Source organism: Ursus americanus, chromosome 5 (assembly GCF_024610735.1).
Source record: "Ursus americanus isolate L20-20 chromosome 5, mUrsAme1.1.p, whole genome shotgun sequence".
Taxonomy (NCBI): Eukaryota; Metazoa; Chordata; class Mammalia; order Carnivora; family Ursidae; genus Ursus; species Ursus americanus.
Window position 1 is genome coordinate 33,133,807 of NC_142131.1, and position 17,437 is coordinate 33,151,243.

General features: G+C 36.1%; 1 protein-coding gene across 1 annotated transcript in view; it reads right to left on the reverse strand.

Moving 5' to 3' along the window:
• The window catches only part of FCHO2 (FCH and mu domain containing endocytic adaptor 2), a 110,452-nt gene that overhangs the window by 70,592 nt on the left and 22,423 nt on the right, over positions 1–17,437 (reverse strand). Inside the window, exons 2-5 of the mRNA XM_087862082.1 lie at positions 13,497–13,571; positions 11,190–11,331; positions 10,946–11,098; positions 4,199–4,303 (exon numbers count right to left, since the gene is read on the reverse strand). Coding sequence (XP_087718208.1) covers positions 4,199–4,303; positions 10,946–11,098; positions 11,190–11,331; positions 13,497–13,571 — 475 coding nt within the window. The remainder of the gene's footprint in view (positions 1–4,198; positions 4,304–10,945; positions 11,099–11,189; positions 11,332–13,496; positions 13,572–17,437) is intronic.

Below are 17,437 nucleotides of genomic sequence, written 5' to 3' on the forward strand. Positions count from 1 at the left end.
GTGTTTGTATATAAATTAATGAACTTTCTTGAACAAATCAGACTTTTCTTCCTTGCAATTTCAAATTCACTGTATTCGTATGTACTGTTACATTAATTTTTTTAAAAAGTACAATTTTGGGGACACCTGGGTAGCTCAGTCGGGTAAGCATCTGACTCTTGATTTCAGCTCAGGTCATGATCTCAGGGTTGTGAGACTGAGCCTCACAACGGGCTCCACACTCAGCGGGAAGTTTGCTTGGGATTCTCTCTCTCCCTCTCTCTATGCCTCGCCTCCTGCTCCACACATACACTTTCTCTCAAAAAAAAATTAAAAAATAAATAAAAAATAAAAAGTACAATTTTGTCAGCCACTCTAATACATAAAAGCACCCTAATACTAAAAGTCCCTAATCTGAAGGTGTTGTTTAAGCAAATCGCAAAGCTTCCTTGAATGAGCCATCTGTTTAAACAAAATCTCCATTTTTTCCAGTTTTTAAGTGTCATTAAATGATAATAGTAGAAAGCATAAACACAAACAGAATTCGCAATTTTAATCATGCTTTTTCTCAACCTTCAATGAAAATAATTAAATCACAAATACTCCAAATAAATCCTAACCTCTTTCATCCCACAGACTCAACTTCTTTTCTCACTAGCAAATATAGGTCCTGTCACCCAAATCTGATTTTCACTAGACTGATATACCCCGTCCCACTGAGATTACGTCAATGTGCTTGGCCTGGAACAAAGAAAGATGGAAATGTAAAAAGAATTCTTTTCACTTCTAAATAACCGAAATTAAAGTTTAAAGTCTACTATCAAGAAATGATAGCCTGTTTTGCCATTGTACGTGTGTGACAGGGAGACAGAGACGAAGAGGGAACGTGAGAGAGAACAAACATACACACATTAGCACAGTATACCATCACGTTTACTTAAAAGCAGCATGGCTATACATCTGTTCAAACATATTAATGTCCTCATCTTGGAACTAGCAGAATAAACAAAATGCCAATTTAGAAGGAAAAAAAAGGAATGAGAAAATAGAAAGAAATGAGAGGGAAAGATGAGTGTTGAAAATTCTTTCAGAACACTTTTATAAAATAATATAAACTAATAAAAAACTCTGACTCTAGCAAACTCTAATTTTTCCAAATTAAATAGCTGAAAGGCAAATATTTTCTGAAGCTAATCATGTTGATGAAAAATTAATGAACCAATAACTGCCTTAATAAACAAGTGTTCCTAAGGATTCAAAAGCCAAAAGAGCACTTGCTGAAGTCTACTATAACGTTGGTTGCTATAGAAATTGAAGTGTTTTCCCTGAGAGTTGGAGCTCATTTAATACAATTAACTAAACCCTTCTTAAAATAGTATCATTTCCCACCTGCCATGACATTATACTTCCCAGTTTTCTTCCTTGTCTGGCTTCTCCTACTTGGGGCTCAGCATCCCTTCTTCCACCAAACTGTCAATGATGAGTCTTTCAGACCTTGGCCCTTTCTTCCCCACAGTCTATTCAAAGGTGATGTCATTATGGCTTTGAGTACTGGCAAGCCCTTACTAAACAGGCTCATAATCCTTCATTCAAAACTATGGGACCAGATGTGTCAGGGCTCAAACATTTTGAATTTTTAAAATAAAGGTAATGTGGTGGTGTTACCGTATCTTTCACAATACTGCAATTAAGGATCTGCAGTGGCATCTGTTTATCAAACACATTAATATTTCTAAAGGAAAACATGTAATATTCAACGTAGGTAGGATAAATAAATAGCCTTACATTAGTTCTGGTCAAGTTTTGCTGCCAAATGTATTATAGAAAAAAAACTTTTGGTTTTTAGAGATTTTGGATTTCAGAACTATAGACAAAGGACTGTGAACATTATATCCAGCCCAGATTATATGGATCTCCCAAAACTGCCCATGTGATGTCTCCACTTAGGTATAGACAGCTCAAAATTAACACGTTAAGAATTAAACATCTGATCCCCTTCCAACCCTTCAAACTAACAGTTCTTCATCGACTCTTTCCCATTCATCTCTAACCACATGAACTTACAAGCCAAAACACAGAAGAGATCCTGATCTCCCCGAGAATTCCCCCATCCTCCAACCCCTGCCATCTCCAAACACACTCAATTCTCTCCTCCAACTACCACACTGCCCCTCATCCTCACCTGACCACCATATTCTCCTTCCAAACTTGATTCCTGTTTGGCCCTACTATAATTTATGCTCCACAAAATTGCCAGAATTATCTTGTAAAATGCAGATCAGGGGGCGCCTGGGTGGCTCAGTTGGTTAAGAGTCTGCCTTTGGCTCAGGTCATGATCCCAGAGTCCTGGGATCGAGCTCCACGTTGCAACAATCTTCTAGTGTCTTCCAACTGCTCTTTTTCTAAAAAATTTTTCTCTCCTTTATTTGACTTATGCCTTATTCTTTTTCTTTCTTTTTAAAAAAATTTGAGGTTATTTCTAACTTCTTGCGGTTCAGACATATGAAAAAATGTTAAACATCACTAGCCATCAGGGAAATACAAACCAAAATCACAATGAGATACCACCTTACACCAGTCAGAATGGCAAAAATTAACAAGACAGGAAACAACAAATGTTGATGAGGATGTGGAGAAGGGGAACCCTCTTCCAACTGCTCTTAGGAAAACCTAAACCCTTAGTAGAGCCTGGTTCTTGCCTATCTCTTTAGCCTCACTTCTTACCACTATCTCATTTCACTCAGTTTCATTAAGCAGTCTTTGCTTTCTACAATGCGACAGCTCTTTCATACCTCTGGGTCTTATACCCAGGGGTCCCCAATAGCCGGAACACTCATGCCCTAGAATGTGTCTATTTACTCATTCTTCAAGCCTCAGTTTTAAATCTCACTTCTACAAAAAAGCCTTTCTTAACTCCCAAATTCAAATCAAATTAGGTTGCTCCTATTATTCTATCTCATAGAATCCTTCTTTTCCCTTTAACAGGTTTAATAATTCATAACTTTATATTTAATCATGTATTTAATGTTTGCCTGCCTCTTCCATATTGTATACTCCACCTAGAGCAGGGAGATATTTATTTTATTTACATATATACTGTATACACCCAGCAACTAGCACAGTGCCTGCAGCATGGCAAGTAAAGACGGATGCATATACACCTGCAAACAAGCATGAAAGCCTTTTGATTTCTGAGATGTGAATCATTCATCACTCCAAGCAGGAAGACTCCCTAAAATCCAAAAAGGCAGTTTATACAGTCCCTCTTCACACTTACTGAATGCCTACCATGTGCTGTGAACTATTTTAAAAGTGGTGAGGAAATAATAAACAAGTCAATCCCTGTTATCACAGAACTTACATTTTAGTGGAGGAACACAGATGATAAAAAAAAATGTGGATAGAAGAACCAGTGTGCTTCACTATATTCAAGTATGATGACTAAGAATAATGTTCTAGGGAGGTTCCTTCACCAGCCTCAATAGCAGAGTAAAGAAGATGCAGAACAGCTATGGCAAACCCATGATGAATCAGAACATAACAAATAAACCTTGCTATTGTAAATCACTGAGATATGGGGGTTTCTTCATCACCTCAGCATACCCAGCCTATCCTGAAAGAGTAAATAAAATTCATGGTATATTAGATGATAACAGGTGCTAAGGAGAAAAACAAAACAAAAAAGTACAAGAGGGTAGGGGTAGGAGTTTTAGGTATGATTCATAAAGGCACCCATCTTAAACCTAGGCCTTTAATTAAAGTTCCAAGAACATCGAATGGGATATAAATTATCCCAGGTTTATGGGAGACAGACTTTTTTTATTGTCTGTCCTCCCTAACTAAAATGGAAGTTCGATGAAAGCAGGGATTCTTGATTCTTTGTTAATGGCTATATCCTCAGCAGAACTCAATTTTACAATTCATACATAGGGCTAACAATCAGTCCTGTCTTCGTCATCTGCCAATATCCTCACTTTCCCCAATTCTCTTTAAAAGCCTCTCCTGATGTACCTAAATAATCCCTTACAATGTCATAGTTACTGCATCTTGGCCCTCGATCTCCGAAACAAGATGTGTATCTTAAAACAGCATTAATAAAATTTACACATTGTGCATTTCAACATTTCTAATACTAAAAAATTATATGACATAAAAATTATATTGTTTATATCAGTAAGACAAATAACCTGTTTTAGATTTAAAGCTTAAAAATACCAACCTGAGCCGTTTCTGTCATTTTCTGTTCAAAATCAGCTTTTGCTAATGCATACTTCTCCACATAAAGTTTATAGGTATCTGTAGCTTTCTTAGATTTAACAGCTGCCTGTAACAAAACAAAAACATTTTTAACTATACAATGACCTGTTTTCTTTCCTGATATAAGATCATTTGAAATAACTATTTAAATGCATTTGAAGGGATGAGGCCTACGGTGAGTTCAATGTGACATAAACTAACTTTACCACCTCTTTTTCAAGTCCTCATTAGTAATATTTTTGTTATAGTCACAGAAGAACGCAGAAATTAAACATTGATTCTCCTTTCTAATGGACTGTGCTTTGAAAAGTTAAATACTTTCATTTTATAACCCAGAGTAATATCAAATAACCACATGAGAATGATATGGTGCTACTAAGAACTCAATCAACAAAAAGGTGACAATACCATCAGAATATGCTTAACGCTCTTTCCCACACCTGCAAGTCTTCCCTCTTCCCACAACATACACATAATCCATTTACTGTCTCGTTAATAATTATAAAGGTTGCTCAAAAGTTGAGAAAATAATTTTCTTTGATGTTTCTCAGTTTCCATTATGCCCCAATAAACCTATAAATCTGTTTATATTTTTGCCTTTTTCAAGATTTCTATTATTAAAAAATTGTTACTGCATTATAGCTCTGTTTTATCAAAATTACTTATTAAATTAAAACTTAATATATTAAATATTTAGGCAGTGAGGAATATGAAAATAAATTATCCAGGGATCTTTTCCTCAAGGACTTCATGAAAGTAGTAGAACCTCTTTTTACCTAGAAATCAGCAAAAAGCAACAAAGCCACAGAAATAAAGATAAAGTCTATGGAAGATACACATTCAGGAAGAAAGATATGTGTAACTTGTAGGTTCGAGCAGACAATAGTTATCCAGAAACTTGACTATTCTCAAAGGACTGATCAATTTGGACATGGGAAGCTTGGGTGAGGAATGTTGATGTAAAAAAGAGTTTAAGGAAGATCAAAAAAAGAGAAGATATAAATATCTCCAATTTCTTGATGAGTAAGAGATAATCTGCTAAAAGTGGAGAAGAGTAGGGTAGGACTAGGAACTTCACAAGAATGAAAAACATTTCAAGCCAGGGTTATAGAAGATACAACAGATGATACCAGATGAGTAAAAGTGCTACTAAGAGCCACAGAGAGCTAAGTAAAGCTGGAAAACATGGAATTTGCGTAGAGCCAATCAGAAACAACATGTAATCATCGCCAGCTACATTCAGGAATCTAAAAATAAGAATTAGAAACAGAAAGTTGGGTTTACCTGAAAGGTTCAGATTGGCAAGAGATGTAGACAGTCCTATTCTCTAAAAAGGTCCCTCTGTATGCTCCTTAAAATATAACTACATGTTATATTAAACATGTATGTTCCATGCTTTCCTGCATTCTTACATAAATAATATAGGATGCCACTTTATCTTATAGTGTAAAGAAAACTGGTTTTGGAGCCAGAAGACTCTGTCTTGGAGTTTTATATAGTTCTCTCATTCCTAAAATGGGAAGAATACCTCCTATTTTTTAAAGCGTTAGCAGTGATGAAATGTAACTTATGTAAAATGACTGGGGTAGGATCTGGCATATAGTTAAATCTACAAAATAAATGGTATCTGCTATTATTATGGTTTTTTTTTAAAGAATTTATTTATTTGAGAGAGAGAGAGAGAGAGAGCACGCACAGGGGAAGAGGCAGAGGGAGAAGCAGGCTCCCTGCTGAGTAGGGAGCCCAATACTCAGTCTCTAGAATTCAGACTAGTTTTGGTACTCATATTTTTACTGAGTCAACAGTTTTAGAAATAATTAATTTTAAAAATTTAAACCAGCATACTTTTCTTAAGTTTCTATTTTCCTCCCAGAATACTCTCACTGTAAAACTAAGTCTACTTAGTTTTCAACTCAGCACAAACTTATTTGTCCACTATTTCCAACCATAAGATTATTGTCTTTATCTCAAAGGTTCAGAGCAGGATCTAACTCAGAATATAAATGGATGGGAGAGCATACTTTCTGATACCAGGAAGCTGGGTAAAATTTCACTTCTCTTATTTGGAGGCATGAAGGAAGACAGAAGATACCCTTCAAGTTCTTACTTACATTTTTTTTTTTTTTTTAAACTGTTTTTTTTTTTTTTTTTTTAAGATTTTATTTATTTATTTATTTGACAGAGATAGAGACAGCCAGCGAGAGAGGGAACACAAGCAGGGGGAGTGGGAGAGGAAGAAGCAGGCTCATAGCAGAGGAGCCTGATGTGGGGCTTGATCCCACAACGCCGGGATCACGCCCTGAGCCGAAGGCAGACACTCAACCGCTGTGCCACCCAGGCGCCCCCTTACTTACATTTTTTACATCAGCCCTCACTCTTCAAAAGTATAAATAATAGGCCAAAATCTCAAGGATATTATGTACGAACTTAAAGAAGTATCTTGGAAACTAATAAAAGGAGTACTTAATCATAAAGGAATAAAATGAAAAAAAAAACTGTTGACTCACAAAGTATTTTGAGTAATGACAGAAACAAATAAAAAAAAATAAAGGTATCATATAAAAAGATGTAGAGCCAATTTTAGAATGTAATTGTATTGGGAACATCTTTATTTTTTTAAAGCAAGAAAGAGCCCTCAGAGGAAACAACTAAACAGCAATACTCAATTAAGTCAAAACAACTTTCTAAATAGTACACATACTTAGAAATACTGTAAATTCTAGGGTAGAATTATAAAAACGTAATATCTTAGTACTAACGAATTTGACCACTTTCATAAAGTCATTATTAAAAGGGGAAGTTAGAGCATTTGTTCTTAAACGAGGAAATTATGCTTGCAAAAAAACTCCCATTATGGGGCGCCTGGGTGGCACAGCGGTTAAGCGTCTGCCTTCGGCTCAGGGCGTGATCCTGGCGTTATGGGATCGAGCCCCACATCAGGCTCCTCCGCTGGGAGCCTGCTTCTTCCTCTCCCACTCCCCCTGCTTGTGTTCCCTCTCTCGCTGGCTGTCTCTATCTCTGTCGAATAAATAAATAAAATCTTTAAAAAAAAAAAAAAAAAACTCCCATTATGCAACTTAGTATTTATTGTCTCTATGCATGTTCCTTATACATGTTAAAGATTGCCTTTAACAAATTACCTACTGATAATAAAATAAATCCCACATTTTATTCATTTCCTTAGCATTTTAAATAAATTTACTGACATATTATGAGAACTATTTGTGTTTGAGTGCCTATGACTGCCTGGGTGGCATAGTCAGTTAAATGTCCAACTCATGGTTTCAGCTCAGGTCCTGATCTCAGGTTCATGAGATGGAGGCCCGCACGGGGAGTCTGCTAAGTTTCTCTCTCCCTCTCCATCTACCCTTCCCCGCCTTGCACTCTCTCTCTCTCTAATTTTTTTAAATCTTAAAAAAAATGAAAAAGAAAAAAGCACCCCTTCCTCCAAGCTCTATTTCCTTATTTAAAAGACTTAGCTTTCCATTCTTTTAGAAGTTATGCTTAATCTACTTACTTGATTACTACTAATTCTGATGTACCATTAATTTATAAAGTACACCATTATCTTGTGTACCATTAAAATAGAATAATGCTATCATCTAAAACACAAAATAATGCTTTATCACTTAAAATTCTAATTTTACATTTTTTTTTTAAAGATTTTATTTATTTATTCGACAGAGATAGAGACAGCCAGTGAGAGAGGGAACACAAGCAGGGGGAGTGGGAGAGGAAGAAGCAGGCTCATAGCAGAGGAGCCTGATGTGGGGCTTGATCCCATAACGGCAGGATCACGCCCTGAGCCGAAGGCAGACGCTTAACCGCTGTGCCACCCAGGCGCCCCACTAATTTTACATTTTTAAAAGAGCTCTTTTGGACTCACTTAGAAGTACATTTTTATTCTATTACCACTCCTATGTGATACAGAATAAAAAGGAAAGCAAAATGTACTGTGACATACTCATATATCTTCCTCATACTCAGATTTGAACCTTCTCAATTACTTTCCAATTCAGAGATTGCTGAGGTCTGTTTTTTCCCCACAGTATTATCCTCAATGTCATCAAGACCACTAATGATGTAGTACCTCTTAAAAATGCTCCATTATTATCTCCCAATTTTCTTCTAAGCACCGGTGCTCACATTTCTTGATCTCACCAGAAGGTCTCAACAAAAGGTTTTCAGACAAAAACCAGAACAATTCCTTCCTCAAACTGTCTTAAGATGCTCTGTTAACTAAAACATCTAAGTGTCCATTCACGCTACCACGTAGGATAACCAAGTTCACACGGGCAATAAAACTACACGCATAAGCCACCTTACCAACAGTGATTATATGAGATCATCAGCTGCAGACGCATTCTGATTTCAAAGATGTGAGAAAACAAGAAATACCTGGTAGCTTTTAATATTCTCTTTTTCTCTAGAGTCTAGGTCTGAATTTACCTTTATGTAACCTGCTTAATACCAAGAATGTACTTTCAATCTGGGGACTCTTTTTTTATATTTATATATACATATATTAAGTTTTTTATGTTAATTCCAGCTAACATACAGTGTTGTATTAATCTGCAGACTACTAAATTTCCTCAGGTCTGAAAAATCCTGAGCTATTTACTCTTCAAATATTACTAGACCATCATTCTCTCCATTTTCTTCTGGAATTCACGTTAGATGAATGATGGTAACCTTTATTTGTTGTTGTTGTTTTTTAAGATTTTATTTATTTTAGAGAGTGCGTGAGTGCCTACAAGGGGGTGAGGGGGAAAGGGGGAGGGAGAAGCAGACTCCCTCCTGAGTAAAGAGCCTGAAGTGGGGCTTGATCCTAGGACCCTGGGACCATGACCTGAGCCGAAGGCAGAGGTTTAACCAACTGAGCCACCCAGGTGCCCCAGTAACCTTTATTTCCTTGTACTATGTTCTGGGTGAGTTCCCTCAGTACCATCTTACAAATTCAGTCTTTGACTACATCAAGTCTAAAGTTTGTCTTTGAGAGAGCACAGAGGGAGAAGCAGACTCCCCACTGAGCAGAGAGCCTGATGCAGGACTCGATCCCAGGGTGATCATGACCCCAGCCGAAGGCAGATGCTTAACTGACTGAGCTACCCCAGTGTCCCAAGTTTGTATTTTCTATTACTTTTTTTTATCAATAACCATATTTTTCATTTCCAAGTTTTTTAATTAGCTGTTTTCCTATCTAGTAGATCTTATTCCATTATACCTCTTTTAATTTCTTAATCCTCTTTACTAGTTTATATCCATTTATCTCTTTGAACGTATTGGACACAAACTTTTTTGTTAATCTGTTTTATAAATTTAAATTTTATCTGGAGTGAATTCTTTTTCCAGTTGTCAAATATATATGTTATGTTCTATCCTTTGTGTTCATCCATCTCCACCTAGAAGTTTTCAGGGCATCTCCTGTCAGCCCTCAAAGTCCCTGATTTAGTATCAGTCTTATAAAGGTAGTTTCTAACTACTTCCCTGGAAGAATATTGGGGATATGGCCAAAACAGTCATGAAATGGTTATTTAGCTTGATTTGTGTCAAAATTGGGTCCATAAGCCCCCATCTTCCAATAAAGCTTTAGCCCTAGACAGCAGCCCAAGAGTCTTCTTTTTTTCGTACCTATATTGCTTCACGTAGTAGTGAGTGGGACTCCTTGTGCTTTATCTCAGGTGGGAAACACTTAGTCCCTTTACCACGCAAGAGCTTAAATTCCACAGCCTAACGTAAGACTTTGAGTCCAACAAAACCTGCAAAATCAATCTCTACACACCACTTTGAGTTTCTGTTCTGTTTCTGGTTCGTAGAGAGAATATTCTACTTTTATGGACCCTATGATTTTGTTCTGTTTTCCCTTCTTGTATTTTATTCACAAATGCTATGTCGAAATGGTGTTTTAAAATAATAAACTTATTGTGCTTATCTTTTCCTCCCTCCCAATTTTTATTTATTGCACAAACACTAAAGGAAATCAGTTATGCCAAAATCCATCAACTGTTTTGATTTTTCCATATTCTCTTCTAGTTTCCGCCCATGTATGTACACTTCTATAATTATTATAATTGCTATAATACAGTTAACAATCTGGTTTTCTTTCTTTTTTTTTTTTACTGGCTATTTCACATACTTTAGAAAGCTTTCAAAATTATCACTCCCTATGGCTCGTTCCTAAATGAGATATAACACATCAAACAAGTGAATGCTTAGTTTAAGCTGTTTTGAAAGGGGGAAAAAATCTACTTTCAATTAAAACGTGAGCGGGGGAAAGGATTGTGGTTTACCGCAACACTACATAAATGTCTTCAAAGTCAGCAATAAATCACCCACAACACATATTTTAAAGCTTATCTTCAAGTTATCTATGCCTTTCTAAATATACCAATCTTGACTAAAAAAAAAATTTTACCTCACGTTAAACCTTACACCAAGCACTATCCTATCAAGTATCCTATTACAAAAATAACCTGCAAATGTCAACGGCATAAAGAAATTACTTCTTTTTATGTATTTGCTAATCTATTTACCATACACAACATATTCTGCAAACCTAGTTCTGTTTCACTTAGGTAAATCACGAACACTCAGAGGCACAGTGTCTTCATCTTTAATATGAGATCATTCTTGAGTGTCTGCGGATTAAATGCAGTCTTTGTTTGAAAGTGCTCTGAAACCACAGAGATATTATTTTTATTACAATTACCTTTTCTATTTCTCTTTGTGTAGCTCCTTCCTTTTTCAAACGTTCCTGTTCTACACACTTGGCATTGTAATTTTCCTTGGATTTCTGGAGGGCCTGAGTTATGCTCTGAATGGTTTGAACAGCTTCCAGAGTTCCTGCAACTTCTTCTTTAGTCTGTATGGTATGAAATGATTCATCAGAATGACTGAACTGTAAAGCACTCGGTACCTGATCAATCAACCCTTTAGCAGGAAAAGACTGATACCTTTTTATGAGATTTTACTTGTTCTTCTCCATACTTCTGAACTTCCTTTATTAATTCTTGTAATTTTCTAACAAGATCCAAGTGACAGTTTGCTAATTTCTCTGTAGATGTTTTGAACACATCCCACACTGGTGCAAATGTTCTAAGGGAAAGAAAATACAGGAATTATTTAGTAAAAGGAAAGTTTAAGGCTCCAAAACAGAACCAACAGAAACAATAATGTTATATTCAGCAATTTTAATTAGACAAAATAGGAAATTAAAATAAATCACAAATGAAATGACTGAGAGTGATTTTTTTAATCCTTGGTTAATTAAAATCTTTTTGGACCTTAACTACACAGAAATCAGTTAAATATTTATCACAGGTCTGGCCATGGCCCTCTCTTAATTATATTATACTATTTTCTGAGTTGATTTCGGTTTTTTTTACTTGTATCAGAAGCCTTTCTAATCACTATCTATTGTTAAAAATTAACTTCTTAGGGGCGCCTGGGTGGCTCAGTCGTTAAGCGTCTGCCTTCGGCTCAGGGCTTGATCCCGGAGTCCTGGGATAGAGCCCTGCACTGGGCTCCCTGCTCTGCTGGGAGCCTGCTTCTTCCTCTCCCACTCCCCCTGCTTGTGTTCCCTCTCTCGCTGGCTGTCTCTCTCTCTGTCAAATAATGTCTCTCTCTCTCTGTCAAATAAATAAAATCTTAAAAAAAAATTAACTTTTTACCAAATTTCAATTTTTGACTACTTAGTGCTCATTTAAAATGCTTCATCAAGGGGCGCCTGGGTGGCACAGCGGTTAAGCGTCTGCCTTCGGCTCAGGGCGTGATCCCGGCGTTATGGGATCGAGCCCCACATCAGGCTCCTCTGCTATGAGCCTGCTTCTTCCTCTCCCACTCCCCCTGCTTGTGTTCCCTCTCTCGCTGGCTGTCTCTGTCGAATAAATAAATAAAATCTTTAAAAAAAAAAAAAATGCTTCATCAAAAAATAAAAGTACCTCTGAATTCAAACATGCAGAAGTCAAATGCACACATGATTTTATAAGAGTCTTCATCATTAATAATCATTTGAGAATTATTTTAAAACTGTTACTGTGTACTTTAAACACTAAGACAGTCCCCTTTCCACTACATGGTACATGATGCATGACACAATTTCCCACCACTTTTTCACAATACTGAGAATTTAATGTTTTCCACAGGTTAAAGTGGATCCAAGAATTACCACATTATTATATCCTGGATAGTACTTAGGACGTCAATGGTTAGCTTAAACCAATCTGGTCAATAAGGAATGATTTAAGGATAATTTTATCCTATGTTTTCCTCGTGTACTACCTAAGATGTTTTCAACATCACCTGTTTTGCTCCATGACCAGACTTCTACTAGAAACAAATAGTAGCACAAGGCAAAAGGGCAGAGAAAGAAATTACTTACCCTAATATGTACTCTGTCCCAATTACTACATTTCCTATTCAGTAGGACTGCTACCTTGCAGCGATCATTTTAAGCAATAGTAAAGAAGTTCAAAGAGCAACAGCAAAGTTAAGATAACTTAGACTAAGGTTGTTCTGATTAGATCTCACCTCACACTTTAAAACCTAAACCAGCATTAAAAGGAGTTAAATGGAAAATTTTGAGAGTAAAAATAGATAACTGAAAAGTATCCACTCACTACAGCACCAAAATACATGTACATCAAGTCATGTAAACCTGACAGATGACAGTGTGGATTTCACAAAGCAGGAAGATGGGAGTGTCCCTTTACCAAAGGATTCTTTACATTGTAAAGGGGTTCAACATAAGACTTCTTTAAGTACAGGTTTCTTTAAGGAATGTCAAATATCATTACATTTTTAAAAGTTTGATATACAGAACTTTTTTCGGGTCAAGTAATACACATTAATGTATAATAAGCAGTGAGAAAGAAAACTGACCAGTCTGAAGTTATGTTTAAATGCAAAAAAATACAGAAAGAGGAAATATGCATAACATTAATATTTAAAATCTTTATAATCTTAAGCAATGACACTAACACATAAAATATCATCTATTATTTATGAGAACCATGCATTCCAAAAACAGAAACGTCAACATCTTTATTATCAGGAAACCCGGGTGAAGTCAATCCATGTTTTCTCTAACTCCCACCTGATAACTAAAAACTGGGTAGAATTTCCTATAATATATCCACAACCAAGTAAATACATTATATGTTGTTATATTTATGAACCATTATGTCTTCAACAAGAACTTAGTATCTTAAGAACTGTGCCTAAATCAAAACTGAAAAAGTTTTTCAAAGAAATTAACTCACCCAAGTTGTGAATAATTGCTTGCAGATTTTGCTAGTTTCGTCATTGACCTGGAGTATGCTTCTTCTATTGTAGCTCTGTCAAATCAAATTTGCATATGATAAGAGCTCTCAAACACACAGAAAAATTATCAAAATATAACTGAAACTGTTGAAACAAAAAACCCAATATATATTAAAAATAAAGGGTATTGGGGTGCCTGCTTGGCTCAGTCAGTAGATCATTTGACTCTTCATCTCGGGGTCATGAGTTCAAGCCCCAGGGTGGGTACAGAGCTTACTTTAAAAAAAAAAAAATTATGTATGTGGTCATGATACTTAGGTATTTTAGTCCCCTCAAACTCAGAATATCCAAACCAAACTTATTTCATACTCTTCCCCAACCCCATGCCCACAAAAACCAGCTCTCTAACAAAAAGGAACTATTAGCAGTAACTGCCTCTCACTGATGGAACTGTGACTTTTTTTGCTCCTTTAAACTTCTCTGTCTTTTTAATATACTGTATCACAAGGGTGGTACTCTGATCATCTAAAAAAAAGTTAATACAGCAAAAAACATTAATATCTCAATGGATAAGTTTAACAGCAATAAAAAAGTGGTTTACCTCCAGCAGTAAACTGATACAAAAACCTCCTGATGAGGAAAACCAGAAAAATATGGAGAAAGGGGGCTAACTAAAAGGCATCAGAGAGCTCAGGAGGCAAGTAAGAATGAGTAAGCCAAGATCTAAGAGAAGGATATCCAGAGAAGTCATCACATACGTTGGTCAGCTTTTCCCTGGTGGAGGGCGGGGGGGCATCTAGAAGCAGGAGCTGCGACTAAGAAGAGGAGCACAGTTTTTCACAGCCTCACAGGGTAAGGGAGGCAAAACTAGATTCAGACTTACCAAAGATGGGAAGCATGGGAAATACCATACTTTTAAGTTGAGACTCAATGAGTAAGGACAAACCTAAATAGGCAAGCTCCCAAAGGAACTACCAACTGTACTTTTTCAAACCCTAATACTGGATCCTGTATGCATGTCTTACACACATTCATAAAACCATGAGGCACATAAGCAAACAAGACAAATGAACAAAAACCAGGAAGAACAAATTAGCAATGTTCCAAATGCTGAGATTATAAAGCTTAGATTTTATGAGTTTATTTATTATCTTCATGGAGATAGTACCTTAAATCAAGAATTTCAGGGGCACCTGCCTGGCTCTATCACTACAGCATGCGACTCTTGATCTCAGGGTCCTGAGTTCAAGCCCTATGTTGGGTGCAGAGTGCATTTCAATCAATCAATCAATCAGTCAATCAATCAATCAATCAATCAAGAATTTCACTAGAGAAATGGAAATCATTTTTAAAAAGTGAAGGAAATCACAGCAAATTTGTAAAAAAGACACAAATTCTACACATGAAAAATACAATATCAAAACTTAGTATCTCAATCCATGAGGTTAAATAGCAGATTCAATACACTACAGTGAGACTCATTAAACCAGAAGAGAAGTGAGAAGACTCTATCCTGGTATAAAGCTCAGAGAGACAAAAGAATGGAAAAGAGACAAGAGAAATGGAAAACAGAGAAAGGACAAAGTAAAAAAATCTAATGTGTAAAGGGAGAAAAACAGGTCAGAAGAATTATTTCCAGAGATAATGAGACAATTTTCCAAAACCAACAAAAGATATCAACCACAGATCCAAGTAGCCCAACAAACCCTAAGAGTATAATTAAAAAGAAATCTATATTTCTTCACATAGCAAAACTATGTCTATACGTAGGTGACATATGTTTACACCTAGGTGAAAACTGCTGAAAATGAAAGACTAAAAGAAAATCTTAAAAGCAGCTAAACCCTTCCCACCACCAAATGGTACCTTTAAAGAAGCAATAATTACTCACACCTGACATCTCAACAGTAGATACTTGAATGATCTAGAATTTAAAAAAAAAAAAAAAAAAATCCAGTGGGTACCTGGGTGTCTCAGTCGGTTAAGCATCTGCCTTGGGCCCAGGTCATGATCCCAGGGTCCTGGGACTGAGTCCCACATTGGGCTCCCTGCTAAGCAAGGGAGTCTGCTTCTCCCTCTCCCTCTGACCCTCCCTCCAGCTTGTGCGTGCATGCACACGCACTCTCCTTCAAATAAATTTCTAAAATAACTAAACAGATAAATAGATAAATAAAAATCCAGTGAAATGCAAAACCATGCAACTCCTAGAAAATAATAACATAACAGAAAACCCAGAAGACCCTGGATATGGTGATGTCTTTTCAGATAAACAGCAAAGATAAGATCTATGACAGAAATCAATGATAAGCTGGACTTCATTAAAATTAAAAATTTTTGCTCTGTGAAACACAATGTCAAAAAATGAGAAGTCACAGACTGGGAGAAACTATTTGCAAAAGACACATCTGAAAAAAGACTGTATATCCCTATATACAAAGAACCTTTGGAACTCAACAATAAGACAACAAGATTAAAAAATGGGCCAACACCTTAACAGACATCTCACTAAAAAAGATATAAAGGTGGCAAATTAGCATATGAAAAGATGCTACACATCATATGTCGTCAAGGAAATGTAAATTAAAACAAGATACAACTATGTACCTATTAGAAGGACCAAAGTCTGAACCACTGAGAAAACCAAATACTATCAAGGATGTGAAGCAAAGGAATTCTCATCCATTGCTGGCAGAAATGCAAAATGATACAGTCACTTTGGCAGACAGTTTGGCAGTTAACTTACAAAACTAAACATACTCTTACCACCTGGATTATATCCAGCAATGGAGTTCCTTGTTATTTACCCAAAGGAGACAGAAACATGTCCACACAAGAACCCGCACACAGATGCTTACAGCACCTTTATTCATTACTGCCAAAACTTGGAAGCAACTAAGGTATCTTTCAGTAGGTAAATGGATAAAATATGGTATATCCAGACAATGGAATATTATTCCATACTAAAAAGAAATGAGCCACCAAGGCATGAAAAGACACTAAGGTACCTTAAATGCAATATTACTAAGTGAAAGAAGCCAATCTGAAAAGTCTATTACATACTGTATGATTTCAACTATATGACATTTGGAAAAGGCAAAACTATGAAAACAGTGAAAAAGGGCACAAAGAATTCCTAACACAGTGAAAATACTCTAAATAATACTGTAATGATGGATACATACATTATCACTTGTCCTGCAAAATGTACAACACCAAGGGTGAACCTCAAGTCAAAACAATGGACTTTGGGTGATTATAATGTGTCAATGCAGGTTCATCCTTGGTAAAAAAAAAAACAAAAAAACATATTCCAGGGGCTTAGGGATATAGACAAAATAGGTAAAGGGGATTAAGAGATACAAACTTCCAGTTATAAAATAAATAAGGTATGGGTATAAAAAATAGAGTATTGTGAACAGGGTCAACAACATTGGAATAATTGTATGGTGACAGAATGTAACCACACTTACAGTGGTGAGGTTTTCCTAATGTACAGAATAGTCAATTCACTACACTGTATGCCTGAAACTAATATAAATCTGTATGTCGACTGTACTTCAATTAAAATGTTTTTAAATAAAAATTTAAAAAATTAAGAAATTAAAAGAAATGTTTTAAATATACCATTCTGGTGGGGGATGTTGATAATGGGGGAGGCTATGCATGTGTAGGGGCAGGGGGCAAATGGGAAATCTCCACATGCTCCTCTTAATTTTGTTGTAAACCTAGGATAACCACTAAAAGAAAAGAAGAAGAGGGTATTACTTCTAAGCTAATAGAAGTAAAGAGAATTTTTTTAAAAGACCAAAAAGCAAGAAAGTAGAGGAAAAAAATACAATACAAATAGGATAAATAGATAACAAATACTAAAATAGCACAGAGTTTGGCAACCTACAGCACCATCAGCCAAATATGGCCCATTTTTGTTCTCATAAATAAA